Source organism: Theropithecus gelada, chromosome 9, assembly GCF_003255815.1.
Source record: "Theropithecus gelada isolate Dixy chromosome 9, Tgel_1.0, whole genome shotgun sequence".
Classification (NCBI taxonomy): domain Eukaryota; kingdom Metazoa; phylum Chordata; class Mammalia; order Primates; family Cercopithecidae; genus Theropithecus; species Theropithecus gelada.
In genome coordinates, this window is record NC_037677.1 from 129,999,286 (window position 1) to 130,016,744 (window position 17,459).

General features: G+C 44.7%; 1 protein-coding gene across 1 annotated transcript; it reads left to right on the forward strand.

The window, feature by feature from the left end:
• The first annotated feature begins 6 nt into the window (after window positions 1-6).
• On the forward strand, window positions 7-4,026 carry LOC112631987 (scavenger receptor cysteine-rich domain-containing protein SCART1-like). Its single transcript, XM_025397594.1, has 4 exons — window positions 7-110; window positions 795-941; window positions 2,067-2,222; window positions 2,709-4,026. Exons 2-4 carry the CDS (start codon window positions 896-898, stop codon window positions 2,828-2,830), a joined length of 324 nt encoding a protein of 107 aa, XP_025253379.1. The 5' UTR covers window positions 7-110; window positions 795-895; the 3' UTR covers window positions 2,831-4,026.
• Window positions 4,027-17,459: the final 13,433 nt, after the last annotated feature.

Sequence of the window (17,459 nt, forward strand, 5' to 3'; positions counted from 1 at the left end):
GGACGAGGTGGGGTGCCGGGGCAGCGAGGCGTCCCTGTGGGGCTGCCCTGCGGAGCGGTGGGGACGCGGAGACTGCGCGCACAAGGAGGACGCGGGCGTGCGCTGCTTGGGTGAGTGGGGGGCGGTGGGAAACGGGTCATGAGGCCGGCAGAGGCCGCTGGGATGGAGTCGGTCTTGAGTGTTGCTTCCGTCGCTTCGGTGGGCAGGAGAGCACGCCCAGGCTTTAGCGGGCTGGTTTCCACCCTGGGATTTTTCTGGGATAAGCTGATTTGCAGTGGAGGCCTGTTTGGGACATGCACCCCCTGGGGTTTCCCCCAGTCTTTTTTGGGAATTCCCTTTTGTTTATTCCAATCCTTGTCCATTTCGGGTATGTGTCACCTGGGTGTTGGCAGGTTCAGTTGTTCCCAAAGCCTGCACCTCATTCTCTTTGCAGAAAACAAACAGTTAACCACAGCGATGACCTTAGCACAAATAGCAGCAGTGGGTAACTTTCCCTGAGCCGCCCCCATTCTCTGTGCTCTGGTCACCTCTTGTGACTTGCCCTGGCATCTGCTTGGGGGCCATGTTTTACCAAGGAAGGGGGCTGTCCCTGGAAAGCAGACTCCCCCAGTGGACACTAGTCATTCTGGGGTGCTCTGCGCAGCTGAAAGCAGCAGATGCCCCCCCAGCACTTCCAACTCGCAGGTCCCCCATGAGGGAGGGGTGTGGCTGGGCCCTTGGAGCCACCCTGTCCTGCTGAAGGTGTGCAGCTCCCCGCTGGCCACTCTGTTGGCTCAAGACCTCTCCTTCCTCAGAGCCTGGCCCAGGCTCCCCGCTGCCTGCAGCGCCCTTCCGGACACTCTGGGTGGTCAGTGTCATCCTGGGAGCCCTTCTTGGTCTTCTTCTTCTGGGCCTCATGGCCTTTCTGATTCTGCCTCGAGTCACACAAGCCATGCAGAGGGGTAAGTGCGACCCCACCCTGATCCCATCAGCTGGTGTGTGGGAGCAGGAGCAGCTCACAGCTCCAACCTGGTGTTGGGGTCCGGGCAGGTGGGATGCTCCATAGGTCAGGCCTATGCAGACCTACCCCCACAGTCCAGGGAACTGAGAAGCTGAAGAAAGAGACAGACAAATCCAGTTTCTTAGGAAGAAATGCTTAAAAGGGACTTATGAGGACAAGCGATGTCCATGCCTTGGACGGCCTTTAGCTGAGACGGTGGATGCCTATATGATCATCCCTCACAACTAGAAGTTTTATACCCCAGGGGAAGGGGACGTGCAGGACAATTGCTTAAGGGCAGGATTTACGGTAAATGCATGCTCTTATGCAAGGAACAGTAGATAAAATAGAAATCTTAGAGGCCTTCCCGGAACTCGAGTTGGTCAGAAGTCAACATGGTGGGTCCGCATCTAAGGCAGTTGCTTCAGCCTGCAGGCTGGTCTCACCTAGGGCTTTTTTTTCTTTTTTTGTTTTTGAGACAGAGTCTCGCTCTGCCGCCCAGGCTGGAGTGCAGTGGCCGGATCTCGGCTCACTGTAAGCTCCGCCTCCCAGGTTCACGCCATTCTCTGGCCTCAGCCTCCCGAGTAGCTGGGACTACAGGCGCCCGCCACCACGCCCAGCTAGTTTTTTGTATTTTTTAGTAGAGACGGGGTTTCACCGTGTTCGCCAGGATGGTCTCGATCTCCTGACCTCGTGATCCGCCCGTCTCGGCCTCCCAAAGTGCTAGGATTACAGGCTTGAGCCACCGTGCCTGGCCACTTAGGGCTCATTTTATTGGCCAGAGAGAGTGGCAGACATCTGCCTCAGCCTCCAGCCCTCAAGACTGAGCTGAACCCTAGAAGGTTCCCCCAGGCAGCACACTGGGGCTCACCGGGAAGCATCATGTGGTTGACTGACAAGGGATGGTGGCCAGGGATGGGAGGGCACTGGGGGTCTGGCTGTGTTCCTGTGGCCCCCCCATCCTAGCCAACAGCGTCCTGCCTCTCTGCTGCCTGGGTGGGGTTCCCGCCTGGAGTCGCTGCCCTCCCTTGCCTGTGGCCACGTCCACACTGAGGGCCTGCGTGTGACCATGTTCACCTTGCTTCAGGTCTGGGAAGATCTGAGGCATCTCCTGAAGAAGCGATCTATGATGTCATTGGGGAAATGCCGCTAGCAGGACTGTACGAGGAAATCGTGGAGGCCGAGGCCGTGCCCCAGGATGAGGAGGACGCAGGTGTGGTGAAGGGGGACACAGAAACAGCAGGTGGGTTTGTGCTCCAGCTCAGGGGTGAGCTCTGGGGTGGGCTATGGATGCTGACCACAGGATGCAGTGGAAAGGGACTCTGACCACAGGAGCCTGGCTTCAGAAGGGCTGACCACAGGGTTCATGGATGCAAGGGGACCCGTGGGCAGGGGAGAGCAGGGCCACACTAATGAGGGCAGAGTCAGTGGCTGGAGTCCCTATCGGAGAGGCCTGCCCTGGGGTGGGAGAAGAGGGCTGTTGGGTGCGCTGGGAGCCGTGGGTCTGGCAGGGGCCTATGCTGCAGCTTGCTCAGCCTGTTTCCTCACCTGTGGGAACTGCGCTGCTGTTGCAGGTGCTTGAGGTGCTTCAGTGTCAAGATGCCTTGAACGTTGCCAGGTGCTTTCTGGTTGACATGTTTGTGCGTCCCTATCTTATGGGCTTGCCAAATGTGCTTTGGGGACAACTTGCACATGTGCCGATTTGGTCATGTGGTGTCTCCTGCGCCAGTTTCAGGGGAGGCGTCTAACCTCCTGGAGGGACAGTCTACACGTGTGGAGGGAGGAACCAACAGACCCGTTTCTCAGGGATATGACGAGGCTGCGTTTCCACTGGAGGAGATGACATTGTAAAGCACCCTGAGGAGGAGATCCACCAGCTGGCTGTCGAAATCACAGCTCTTCATTCTCTTGTACAGTTGTAGTGGATTTCGTGAGAACGTCTTGGATGCCTTTCTCTTGCAATGTCCTCCACATCCGTATAAAATCCAGTCTTTCCAGGCCCTGCCTGGCTCTAACCCCCATCCCCTTCGAGGGCCATCTGCTGTGGACGGTTGTGCTGGGTAACCTTCAGATTTCTCACACATTACAGCAAATGCAAATATGTATAGAAATCAGTGGTTACGTTTGTGGTTTAGAGACACGTGGTGCCATCTTCATCTTCTGCACCCAGCAGTGCGTTGCAGAGCTCCTCACGCCAGAACATTCCTCTTTTTTCTTAAAATCTCTTCTTAATTGAATCCAAAGTATCTTTTAGATGTCTGCTTGTGTAATCATGTCATCCGTGAATATTCAGATTTATCTTCTCCTTCCAATCCATATACCTTTAATCTCTTTTTCTGTGCTTTATTTTGTGGACTGGGACCCTTCAGTCCAGTGTTGAATAGAGGTGGCCAATGGGGATCTTGTCTCATTCATGGACTCAGAGCAAACGTGTTCCACATTTAATTTCACTATTAAATATAATATTTGATGTTCGGTTTTGTAGATGCTATTTATCAGATCAAGGAAAGCCCAGTCTATCCCAAATTTGTTAAGGGTTTTGCTTTTTATCATAAATAAGTGTTGACTTTTATGAAATTTTTTTTGGTATCTATTAAGATGATAGATGATTTAATTTTCATATGTTACATTAACCATGGGTTAAACAAACTTACCTTTATCATGATATATTATTCTTTTTGTATTTCACAGGAATTAGTTTGGCAATACATTGGGTCAATGTTTAAAAAAGAAAATGATGTGTGATTTTTTCTTTTGTTGTAGTATTTCTGTTTAATTTTTGCTACGAGGATTATTCAGGTACCATAAGAGTTAGGAGTATATTCTCTTTAAAAAAATATTTGCTAATTTAGGCTCCCACCAACAATGTAAAAGTGTTCCTATTTCTCCACATCCTTTCCAGCATCTGTTGTTTGCTGACTTTTTAATAATCACCATTCTAACCGGCACGAGATGATATCTCATTGTGGTTTTGATTTGCATTTCTCTAATGACCAGTGATGATGAACTTTTTTTTCATATGTTTGTTGGCTGCATAAACATCTTCTTTTGAGAAGTGTCTGTTCATATCCTTCACCCACTTTTTGATGGGGTTGTTTGCTTTTATCTTGTAAATTTGTTTAAGTTTCTTGTAGATTCTGGACATTAGCCCTTTGTCAAATGGATAGATTGCAAAAATTTTCTCCCATTCTGTAGGTTGCCTGTTCATTCTGATGACCCATCAATGATAGACAGGATAAAGAAAATGTGGCACATATACACCATGGAATACTATGCAGCCATAAAAAAGGATGAGTTCATGTCCTTTGCAGGGACATGGATGAAGCTGGAAACCATCATTCTCAGCAAACTAACACAGGAACAGAAAACCAAACACTGCATGTTCTCACTCATAAGTGGGAATTGAACAATGAGAACACATGGACACAGGGAGGGGAACATCACACACCGGGGCCTGTCAGGGGGTGGGGGGCTAGGGGAGGGATAGCATTAGGAGAAATACTTAATGGGTTGATGGGTGCAGCAAACCACCATGGCACCTCTAGACCTGTGTAACAAACCTGCACATTCTGCACATGTATCCCAGAACTTAAAGTATAATAAAAAAAATTTGCAAGAGTTTATTTATGTAGCATTGGTTTTATTTCTTCTTAAACATTTGGAAGAATTCACTAGTAAAGCTCTCTATCTAGGCTTGGAGTTTCCTTTTTAGGAAGGTTTTTTTTCCCCAGATTTAATTTTTTAAAATAAATAATTGAAGTATTCAGATTCTGTATTTCCTATTAGATCTGCTTTGTTCAGTTCTTTTTAAAATGAATTGGTACATTTAATCTAAATTTTCAAGTTTGTCGGTATAAATTTGTTAGTAGTGTCTTTCTACTAGCCTTAATGTCTACAAAATCTGTAGTCATATGCATTTTTCAATCCTGATAGTGGCAATTTGTCTCTTCTCTCCCCCCACCCCCTTGTTTTTTTGAGACCAGGCTCCCACCGTGTTGCCCAGACCAGACTCAAACTCCTGGGCTCTAGCGATCCTCCCTCACAGCCCCCCGCACAGCTGGGACTCTGGGCGCTCTGCTGTTCTTGACCGGTGCTGCTGGTGGCTTATTCATCTCATTAGTCTTTTCAAGGCATGTGGAGCTTGTACCTTTGGTTGTCTTGATTTTTCTTAGTGAACATCTGCCTTCTAATTCATTTCTTTCTGGTCTCATCTTTGTGATTTACTTCTGCTTATTCTAGCTTTTTTATATGGACATTCAGATTGCTTATGTTCAGCGTTTTTTCTTTTTTAATGCATATATTTTAGGTTATAACTTTCCCTTTCACTGCATTCCAAGAGTTTTGATATGTTGTCATTTTGTTTTAATAGGTTGATTGGGGTATAATTAGCATACAATAAACTTCACATATTTAAAGAATATATTGCAATAAGTTTTGACATGTGCATACACCCCTGAAAGGATCGCAGCGTCTATGAGAATGGACGCATCCATCACCCCCAACGTTTTTCATCTATGTTTGAATGTCTGTCCTGTCCCTTCCTGTGCCCTGTTCGTACTATTTGAATTTTGTGTAAATGGATTATATAGCACGTACTCTGTTTTGGGGGATGAGAGTCTAGCTTTTTTCGCTCAGCGCAATTACTTGCGATTCATCCATGTGGTGAGAAACCATAGTTCATTTCTTCCTCTTGGTAAATAGCACTCCATTGTGCTGTTCACCTGTTCACTTGTTGATGGACATTTGCATTGCTTAAAGTATCGGGCTATTGCAAAAAAATCTGCCACAAATATTCATGTACGAGTCATTACAGGGACATGTGCTTTCATTTCTCTCGGCTGCCTAGGAATGGAACGACTGTGCGGTAGGTGCAAGTTTAACATTCCACCCTTTCTGGAGTGGCTGCATCATGTCAGATCCCCCGGTAATCTCTGAGTGTTCTGCTTCCTCCACAAGGTTCCAACACTCGGTTGATAATGTTTGACATTCTAGCAGATATACGGTGCTGTGTTCTTGTGGTTTTAATTTGCATTTACCTAAGGACTAACGATGCTGAACACCTTTTCATGTGCTTACTTGCCATCTGTTGAAGTGTCTGTTCACAATGTTTGCTCAGGCTTTCTTGGGTTGTTTGAGTTTTGAGTGTTCTCATGAGGTCCTCAGGGGTGGTCCTTTCCCAGCTGTGGCCCTGGTACTGAGGGGTCCTCCCCACAACAGGAACACAGGAAGCGAGTGTTCAATCAAGTCCTGCAGGGTGGCCTCAGCCAGGCCCGGATGTGGGCATGGGGGCCAGGCCACACTAAGCACCCGGAGCCCCTCTGTACCCCGTTCCTGATGGCACCAGCCCCCAGGTTGAAACAATGGGCAGAGCTTGTCTGTTTGGTCGTTTGCTGCCTTAACAGCCCACTGAGCACGGCTCAGTGCCAGCTCCCTGACAGTCTGTAAACAAGGTGGGAAAGGGCTCAGGGAGCTCCTCACGGAGGTCGAAGACAATTAATGAACACACCAGAAAAGGGACAGACAATGATGCAAATAGTACGTGCTGTGTGGAGATTTACAGTGGGGAGATGAGGAGAGAGCCCTGGCGACCACTTTGAGTTGGGCCCTGTCTCAGTCCTCTTGTGACCTTTAGACCAAGGCTTTATCGATGAGGTGGGACCAGACATGCAGAGCCTGGAGCCGGAAGGAGCTGGGTGCCCACAGAGGCAGGAGGATGGTACGAGGCAGGCCAGAGAGCGCAGCAGGCCCCGAGGACACACACGACCTGCCCCCACTCACCTCCCCTGCAAGGTGTGGGGTCCCCGCGGACTAAGACAATATCCTTGCCTCTCCAAGGGTTAACATTCTTTTTAAATATCCATAGGATATTTGAAAAACCTGATCATGCTTCAATTCTCATGTTTAACTGAAAAAGACTGAGATGACACGTGCAGCTCACACAGACCGGTCAGTGTGGGTCCCGGCGTTTGTTGCTGGATGTGCACTGGGCCACAGGAAAGTCTCAGCCAGGTTTCAAAAGTAGACCCAATCTAGTCATGCCCTTTGACTGCAAGTCCACACAGTTAGAATTGACAACACAAGGATGACTTCTACAATGAACAGTCTTGATACTTAAAAACATTCATTCAAGTAATTTGGGTCAAAGAGAAAGTCAATATTGATATTACAGACCATGTAGAAATCCACAGTCACAAGGTCACTGCCCTCAGTTTCTGGGGTCTGCGTAGCTGGAAGCATTTCACTGTCTCCTCTGTGTGAAGTTTATCCTGGTGTCCGGCCTGAGGGTGAGTTTCTGCCTGAGTGCCTTGCAGGGGGCTCGGCTGAGGAGGCCAGGAAGGGGATCCTGGGCTGAGGGCAGCTGGAGGCTGGGTCTCCCTGCCAGGCCACAGGCCAGCGAGTGGTGCAGATTTGTGGCCACCCCTCCTCAAAAGCGAGAAACTAATTATAGTCGCAAAATACGCAGGAATCGCTGATCGTGCTAAACTGGACGAGAGCCTGTGTTCAGGGCTGCAACTTTATATTGCACACATTTATTACTGTGACTTCTGTTAATATTTTCAATATTTAAAAAAAAAAAAGAATTAAAACGTATTACTATTTTGAGCCCATGACCAGAAACACAAGAGTCCCAGCAGGAGGCAGGTGGCAGGCCCAGAGAGGGGTTGAAGAGAGTTTGGTGAAGGGGCTGTCAGGAGGGTGGGGCAGGGTGTAAGGAGACTACCCTGGCATCCCCTGAAGTGTGGAGTGAGGACTGCAGCCAGGGTGGTGGGAGGCCGACTGGCCTCCGAGGAGAAAACCAGCACGGCCCAGAAAGGGGCCCAGCAGGAAGGGAGCCCGTGGCCACTGCCTTGTTGTTTGGCCTCCTGGCAGTGCTGGGCGAGGGGCAGAGCCAGTGTCCAAGGGCAAGACAGACGTGTCCCAGGGCAGGACCCCGAGCTCCTCAAACCCGGGGAGGACGGTGGATACAGGAGAGGTCCGTGAAGGCGCCTGAGTGACTGATTCCCGCCTCCCGGAGCTATGGAGTGAGCCTACTGGATGTGTCTGGATTTATGATGGTGTCAAATGTGCTGAAACTATTACCGCATTTTGATTTGTACAAGAAAGAATTCCAGCCACAACCATCCACTTTTATCTCATTTCATTCTCTAGTTCTGAATTCCGTTTTTCTCTGGCGATCATGGCTAAATGGAATCCCAGGGATTTTTAACATAGCGACTGTTAGATGGGAAATGTTTTACAGGGAACATATCGGTCCCCAAGGACTGAAACTTGGCTCAGTCACGTGAACACAATTAACACCCAGAGCCCCACCCCGGGCAGCCCCGGGACCCCAGCTGGGGTGGACCCGCCTCTTACCTCACAGGTAGAAGAAAGCATCAAGCCTGATTATTTATTCAACTGAGTAAAGAAAGTTGAGCCTTTTTCTGGCTGTGGCTCTAGGGCCCCCAGCCCCTCCTGGCCCCGAAGGAGAAGGGTGGGTGGGATGAGAGCAGCTGCTCACCTCAGTGGGGAAGGGCCCTGCCTTAAGAAGTGGGCTCTGGGGCCTTCCCTTCATGCCTGCTAGTGGTGGGACCTTGGACATCTTTCCTGACCTCCCTCTGCCTCAGTTTGCACACCTGTAAAATGGGGTTATTAGTAGGATGAAGGTTGCTGTTGGGTTTAAAGGGATTCGAAGAACGTTCTGCACATTGTGAGCTCCATAGGAGTGGGCTCACCTCCTTCTCCTTACTGTCATCACCGTTGTTCATAGATGATTATTTTATTCTCTTTACTGTCATCACTGTTGTTCATAGATGATTATTTTATTCTCTTTACTGTCATTACTGTTCTTAATAGATTATTTTATTCTCCTTAAACTGTCATCACTGTTGTTCATAGATGATTATTTTATTCTCCTTACTGTCATCACTGTTGTTCATAGATTATTATTTTATTCTTCTTACTGGCATTACTGTTGTTCATAGATGATGATTTTTTTTTATTATTATACTTTAAGTTCTAGGGTACATGTGCACAACGTGCAGGTTTGTTACATATGTATACATGTGCCATGTTGGTGTGCTGCACCCATTAACTCATCATTTATATTAGGTATGTCTCCTAGTGCTATCCCTACCCCTACCCCCCTCCCTACAATAGGCCCCAGTGTGTGATGTTCCCCTTCCTGTGTCCAGATGATCTCATTGTTCAGTTCCCACCTATGAGTGAGAACATGCGGTATTTGGTTTTCTGTTCTTGTGATAGTTTGCTGAGAATGATGGTTTCCAGCTGCATCCATGTCCATACAAAGGACACGAACTCATCCTTTTTTATGGCTGCATAGTACTCCATGGTGCATATGTGCCACATTTTCTTAATCCAGTCTGTCACTGATGGACATTTGGGTTGATTCCAAGTCTTTGCTATTGTGAATAGTGCCACAATAAACATACGTGTGCATGTGTCTTTATAGCAGCATTATTTATAATACTTTGGGTATATACCCAGTAATGGGATGGCTGGGTCAAATGGTATTTCTAGTTCTAGATCCTTGAGGAATCGCCACACTGTTTTCCACAATGGTTGAACTAGTTTACAGTCCCAACAACAGTGTAAAAGTGTTCCTATTTCTCCACATCCTCTCCAGCACCTGTTGTTTCCTGACTTTTTAATGATTGCCATTCTAACTGGTGTGAGATGGTATCTCATTGTGGTTTTGATTTGCATTTCTCTGATGGCGAGTGATGATGAGCATTTTTTCATGTGTCTGTTGGCTGTATAAATGTTCTCTTTTGAGAAGTGTCTGTTCATATCCTTTGCCCACTTTTTGATGGGGTTGTTTGTTTTTTTCTTGTAAATTTGTTTGAGTTCTTTGTAGGTTCTGGATATTAGCCCTTTGTCAGATGGGTAGATTGCAAAATTTTTCTCCCATTCTGTAGGGTGCCTGTTCACTCTGATGGTAGTTTCTTTTGCTGTACAGAAGCTCTTTAGTTTAATTAGTTCCCATTTGTCAATTTTGGCTTTTGTTGCCATTGCTTTTGGTGTTCTAGACATGAAGTCCTTGCCCATGCCTGTGTCCTGAATGGTATTACCTAGGTTTTCTTCTAGGGTTTTTATGGTATTAGGTCTAACATTTAAGTCTCTAATCCATCTTGAATTAATTTTCGTATAAGGAGTAAGGAAAGGATCCAGTTTCAGCTTCCTACTTATGGCTAGCCAATTTTCCCAGCACCATTTATTGAATAGGGAATCCTTTCTCCATTTCTTGTTTTTGTCAGGTTTGTCAGAGATCAGATGGCTGTAGATGTGTGGTATTATTTCTGAGGGCTCTGTTCTGTTCCATTGGCCTTCATCTCTGTTTTGGTACCACTACCATGTTGTTTTGGTTACTGTAGCCTTGTAGTATAGTTTGAAGTCAGGTAGCGTGATGCCTCCAGCTTTATTCTTTTGGCTTAGGATTGTCTTGGCAATGCAGGCTCTTTTTTGGTTCCATATGAACTTTAAAGCAGTTTTTTCCAATTCTGTGAAGAAAGTCATTGGTAGCTTAATGGGAATGGCATTGAATCTATAAATTACCTTGGGCAGTATGGCCATTTTCATGATATTGATTCTTCCTATCCATGAGCATGGTATGTTCTTCCATTTGTTTGTGTCCTCTTTTATTTCACTGAGCAGTGGTTTGTAGTTCTCCTTGAAGAGGTCCTTTACATCCCTTGTAAGTTAGATTCCTAGGTATTTTATTCTGTTTGAAGCAATTGTGAATGGGAGTTCATTCATGATTTGGCTCTGTTTGTTACTGGTGTATAAGAATGATTGTGATTTTTGCACATTGATTTTGTATCCTGAGACGTTGCTGAAGTTGCTTATCAGCTTAAGGAGATGTTGGGCTGAGATGATGGGGTTTTCTAAATATACAGTCATATCATCTGCAAACAGGGACAATTTGACTTCTTCTTTTCCTAACTGAATATGCTTTATTTCTTTCTCTTGCCTGATTGCCTTAGCCAGAACTTCCAACACTATGGTAAATAGGAGTGGTGAGAGAGGGCATCCCTGTCTTGTGCCAGTTTTCAAAGGGAATGCTTCCAGTTTTTGCCCATTCAGTATGATATTGGCTGTGTGTTTGTCATAAATAGCTCTTGTTATTTTGAGATACGTTTCATCAATACTGAATTTATTGAGAGTTTTTAGCATGAAGGGCTCTTGAATTTTGTCAAAGGCCTTTTCTGCATCTATTGAGATAATCATGTGGTTTTTGTCTTTGGTTCTGTTTATATGCTGGATTACGTTTATTGATTTGCATATGTTGAACCAGCCTTGCATCCCAGGGATGAAGCCCACTTGATCATGGTGGATAAGCTTTTTGATGTGCTGCTGGATTCAGTTTGCCAGTATTTTATTGAGGATTTTTGCATCAATGTTCATCAGGGATATTGGTCTAAAATTCTCTTTTTTTGTTGTATCTCTGCCAGGCTTTGGTATCAGGATGATGTTGGCCTCATACAATGAGTCAGGGAGGATTCCCTCTTTTTCTATTGATTGGAATAGTTTCAGAAGGAATGGTACCAGCTCCTCCTTGTACCTCTGGTAGAATTCGGCTTTGAATCGTCTGGTCCTGGACTTTTTTTTGGTTGGTAGGCTATTAATTATTGCCTCAATTTCAGAGCCTGCTATTGTTCTATTCAGGGATTCAGCTTCTTCGTGGTTTAGTCTTGGGAGAGTGTAAGTGTCCAGGAATTTATCCATTTCTTCTAGGTTTTCTAGTTTATTTGCATAGAGGTGTTTATAGTATTTTCTGATGGTAGTTTGTATTTCTGTGGGGTCGGTGGTGATATCCCCTTTATCATTTTTTATTGCATCTATTTGATTCTTCTCTCTTTTCTTCTTTATTAGTCTTGCTAGCAGTCTATCAATTTTGTTGATCTTTTCAAAAAACCAGCTCCTGGATTCATTGATTTTTTGAAGAGTTTTTTTGTGTCTCTATCTCCTTCAGTTCTGCTCTGATCTTAGTTATTTCTTGCCTTCTGCTAGCTTTTGAATGTGTTTGCTCTTGCTTCTCTAGTTCTTTTAATTGTGATGTTAGGGTGTCAATTTTAGATCTTTCCTGCTTTCTCTTGTGGGCATTTAGTGCTATAAGTTTCCCTCTGCATACTGCTTTAAATGTGTCCCAGAGATTCTGGTATGTTGTATCTTTGTTCTCATTGGTTTCAAAGAACATCTTTATTTCTGCCTTCATTTCGTTATGTACCCAGTAGTCATTCAGGAGCAGGTTGTTCAGTTTCCATGTAGTTGAGTGATTTTGATTGAGTTTCTTAGTCCTGAGTTCTAGTTTGATTGCACTGTGGTCTGAGAGACAGTTTGTTATAATTTCTGTACTTTTACATTTGCTGAGGAGTGCTTTACTTCCAACCATGTGGTCAATTTTGGAATAAGTGTGATGTGATGCTGAGAAGAATGTATATTCTGTTTATTTGGGGTGGAGAGTTCTGTAGATGTCTATTAGGTCTGCTTGGTGCAGAGTTGAGTTCAGTTCCTGGATATCCTTGTTAACTTTCTGTCTTGTTGATCTGTCTAATGTTGACAGTGGGGTGTTAAAGTCTCCCATTATTATCGTATGGGAGTCTAAGTCTCTTTGTAAGTCTCCAAGGACTTGCTTTATGAATCTGGGTGCTCCTGTATTGGGTGTATATATATTTAGGATAGTTAGCTCTTCTTGTTGAATTGATCCCTTTACCATTATGTAATGGCCTAGTCTCTTTTGATCTTTGTTGGTTTAAAGTCTGTTTTATCAGAGACTAGGATTGCAACCCCTGCCTTTTTTTGTTTTCCATTTGCTTGGTAGATCTTCCTCCATCCCTTTATTTTGAGCCAGTATGTGTCTCTGCATGTGAGATGGGTCTCCTGAATACCGCAAACTGATGGGTCTTGACTCTTTATCCAATTTGCCAGTCTGTGTCTTTTAATTGGACCATTTAGTCCATTTACATTTGAGGTTAATATTGTTATATGTGAACTTGATCCTGTCATTATGACATTACTTGGTTATTTTGCTCGCTAGTCGATGCAGTTTCTTCCTAGCATGGATGGTCTTTACATTTTGGCATGTTTTTGCAATGGCTGGTACCAGTTGTTCCTTTCCATGTTTAGTGCTTCCTTCAGGATTTCTTGTAGGGCAGGCCTGCTGGTGACAAAATCTCTAAGCATTTGTTTGTCTGTGAAGGATTTTATTTCTTCTTCACTTATGAAACTTAGTTTGGCTGGATATGAAATTCTGGGTTGAAAATTCTTTTCTTTAAGAATGTTGCCCCCACTCCCTTCTGGCTTGTAGAGTTTCTGCTGAGAGATCTGCTGTTAGTCTGATGGGCTTCCCTTTGTGGGTAACCCGACCTTTCTCTCTGGCTGCCCTTAACATTTTTTCCTTCATTTCAACTTTGGTGAATCTGACAATTATATGTCTTGGAGTTGCTCTTCTCGAGGAGTATCTTTGTGGCATTCTCTGTATTTCCTGAATTTGAATGTTGGCCTGCCTTGCTAGGTTGGGGAAGTTCCCCTGGATAATATCCTGCAGAGATTATCCATTTTCCAACTTGGTTCCATTCTCCCTGTCACTTTCAGGCACACCAATCAGACATAGATTTGGTCTTTTCACATAATCCCATATTTCTTGGAGGCTTTGTTCATTTCTTTTTACTCTTTTTTTCTCTAAACTTTTCTTCTTGCTTCATTTCATTCATTTGATCTTCAATCACTGATACTTTCTTCCAGTTGATCGAGTCGGTTACTGAAGCTTGTGCATTTGTCACGTAGTTCTCATGTTGTGGTTTTCATCTCTATCAGTTCATTTATGGACTTCTCTGCATTGATTATTCTAGTTATCCATTCTTCCATTCTTTTTTCAAGGTTTTTAGTTTCTTTATGTTGGGTACGTAGTTCCTCCTCTAGCTCTGAGAAGTTTGATCGGCTGACGCCTTCTTCTCCCAACTCGTCAAAGTCATTCTCTGTCCAGCTTTGTTTCTTTGCCAGTGATGAGCTGCATTCCTTTGGAGGGGGAGATGTGCTCTGATTTTTTGAATTTACAGCTTTTCTGCACTGCTTTTCCCCCATCTTTGTGGTTTTATCTGCCTTTGGTCTTTGATGATGGTGACGTACTGATGGGGTTTTGGTGTGGGTGTCCTTTCTGTTTGTTATTTTTCCTTCTAATAGTCAGGACCCTCAGCTGCAGGTCTGTTGGAGTTTGCTTGAGGTTCACTCCAGACCCTGGTTGCCTGGGTATCAGCCATGGAGGCTGCAGAAGATAGAATATTGCTGAACAGCAAGTGTTGCTGTCTGATTCTTTCTCTGGAAGCTTCATCTCAGAGGTATACCCAGCTGTGTGAGGTGTGTAGTGTCAGTCTGCACCTGAGTTGCAAATGCAGAAATCACCCATCTTCTGTGTTGCTCACACTGGAAGCTGGAGGGTGGAGCTGTTCCTATTCGGCCATCTTGGGTGCCCGCTTGTAGGGGTCTTCTGGGAGAGATGCAGGTACCCTGCTCCAAAGCCTGGGGCTTTGCGGCCCACCCAGGATAGTTTTGGGAGCTTCTGGGATGGGAGAGGCCTTTTAGGAAGGCTCCCAGCATTCCATGTGGTCTTGCCGCTTCTTTCCTCTGCCAGCCTCAAAGTCTCCCTGAGTCCCTGTGGCCCGCATAGGTCACACTGCCTATAGATGATTATTTTATTACTCGCTGATGATCCTGAGTGAGGTCTGTGGTTGCACTGAGGTGTCTCTGGAGGGGTTTCCCCCTGGGCACTGTGCATGGGCCCTGGGCAGACGTGGGACCCCAGGCCCTCAAGGACGAGGAGCACCAGCACTGCTTCTAACATCAGTCTAGCACTTGTCCAGTGTACAATGAGGGTGACCTGAAATAAAAATTCACTGAATTTTGTTTTTTGGTAACAGCTTTTTTGAGAATTAATTCATATACCATACAATTCATCCATTTAAAGTATAATATTTGATAGTTTTTAGTATATTCACAGAGTGTCGCAACCATAACTACCATGAATTTTAGATCATTTTTATCAATATAAAGGAGCCTGTACCCATTAGGCATCACCAATCTAACTCTTCATCCTCTCTAGCCCAAAGCAACCACTGATCCACCTTTTGTCTCTATACACTTGTCTATTCCTGAACATTCCATATAAATGGAACCATATAATATTTAGTATTTTGTAACTGCTTTTTTCACTTAGCATATTATTTTCAAGGTTCATTCATGTTGTAGCATGTATCCGGCTTCATTCTTTTTTTTTGAGATAGAGTCTTGCTCTATCGCCCAGGCTGGAGTGCAGTGGCCAGATCTCAGCTCACTGCAAGCTCAGCCTCCCAGGTTTATGCCATTCTCCAGCCTCAGCCTCCCAAGTAGCTGGGACTACAGGCACCACCTCGCCTGGCTAGTTTTTTGTATTTTTTAGTAGAGACGGGGTTTCACCATGTTAGCCAGGATGGTCTCGATCTCCTGACCTCATGATCCACCCATCTTGGCCTCCCAAAGTGCTGGGATTACAGGCTTGAGCCACCGCGCCGGACAGCTTCATTCTTTTTTATGATGAAATGATGTTTCATTGTGTGGCTAAGCTACATTTTGTCTGTTTATTAGTTTATGGCAATTTGGGTTGTTTCCAGATTTTGGTTATTATGAATAATGGTTCTATGAATGTTCATGCACAATTTGCTGTGTACAAATGTTTTCATTTCTCTTGGGTATGTGCCTAGAAGTGGAATTGTTAGATCAAATGGTATCTCTATGTTTGACATGTTGGGGAGCTGCCAACCTCTTTTCCAAAGTGGTTTCACCATTTTACCCTCCCATCAGCAGAGTCTGATTTCTCTCCATCCTCATCAAAACTTGTTGTTGCCTATTGTTTTTTATTATATCCGTGCTAGTGGGTGTGAAGTGGTAGCTCATGTGGTTTCGGTATGAATTTCCCTGATGACTAATTATGTTGAGTATCTTTTCAGGTTCTTAGTGGCTATTCATAGGTCTTATTTGGAGAAACTTCTATTCAGGTTCTTTTCCCATTTTTATTTGGGTTATTTATATTTTAAGAGTTAAAAAAATTCTAGATGCAAGTCTCAATCAGATTGCAATTTGCAGATATTTTCTCCCATTCTGTAAGTTGTCTTTTCAGTGTCTTGGTAGTGTCCTTTGACACATAAGGTTTTCAATTTTGAAATTCAATTTATCTATTTTTCTTTGCCTGCTTATACTTTTGGTGTCATATCTGAGATAACAGCACCAGACCCAAGGTGATGATGATTCACGTCCATGTTTTTACTAAGTGTTTACAATTTTAGCTTTTATAGCTGGGTCTGTGACCATTTAAAATGAATTCTTGTATATGGTGTGAGATAGGGGTCCAACTTAATTCTTTTGCATGTGGCTATGCAGTTGTCCTAGCACCAGTTGTTGAGAAGATTATTCCTCCCATTGAACGGTCTTGGCACCCTTCAATTGTCAAAAATCAATTTGCCATAATTATATGGATTTATTGTTGTACTTTCAATTCTATTTTACTGATCTATATGTCTAGCTTATGCCAATGTCACACAGTTTATGTTTTCATAGCTTTGTAGTAAGTTTTGGAATGTTGAAGTGTGAGCCCTTCCACTTTGTTCTATTTTAAAGATTGTTTTTGTGTATTCTGGGTCTCTTGAGTTTCCATATACATTTTATAGTCAGTTTGTCAATTTCAACAAAGCCAGCAGGGTTTCAGATAGGGAGTGTGATCAATTTTTTTTCTTTTTTTAATGGAGTCTTGCTCTGTCATCCAGGCTGAAGTGCAATGGCGTGATCTCAGCTTGCTGCAACCTTTGCCTCCTGGGTTCAAGCGACTCTCCCTGCTTAGCCTCTTGACTAGCTGGGACTACAGGTGCACACCACCATGCCTGGATAGTTTTAGTAGATGAGGTTTCACCATGTTGGCCAGGCTGGTCTCGAACTCCTGACCTCAGGTGATCCACCCACCTCGGCCTTCCAAAGTGCTGAGATTTCAGGCGTGAGCCACAGCACCCAGCCAGAGTGTGATCAATCTTTAGATCAACTTAGAGAGTGTTGCCACATTAACAATATTAAATCTTCATTTTTGTTGTTGTTGTTGTTGTTGTTGTTGATTTTGAGGCAGAAGTCTTGCTCTGTTGCCCAGGCTGGAGTGTAGTGGTGCAATCTCGGCTCACTGCAACCTCTGCTTCCTGGGTTCAAGCAATTCTGCCTCAGCCTCCCATATAGTTGGGATTACAGGCATTTGTCACCCAGCCAGGCTAATTTTTGTATTTTTAGTAGAGACAGGATTTCACCATGTTGGTCAGGCTTGTCTTGAACTCCTGACCTCAAGTGATTCACCTGCCTCAGCCTCCCAAAGTGTTGGGGTTACCGGCATGAACTGCCATGCCCGGCCAACAATATTAAATCTTCTAATCCATGTTCATGGAAAGATATCTTAGGTCTTCTTTAATTTTTC

Coding starts and splice junctions, on each gene's coding strand:
- LOC112631987 (XM_025397594.1), top strand. CDS start 896: ATGGCCTTTCTGATTCTGCCTCGAGTCACACAAGCCATGCAGAGGG. Junction 942..2,066: donor CACACAAGCCATGCAGAGGG/GTAAGTGCGACC, acceptor ACCTTGCTTCAG/GTCTGGGAAGATCTGAGGCA. Junction 2,223..2,708: donor GGGGGACACAGAAACAGCAG/GTGGGTTTGTGC, acceptor CTCCTGCGCCAG/TTTCAGGGGAGGCGTCTAAC.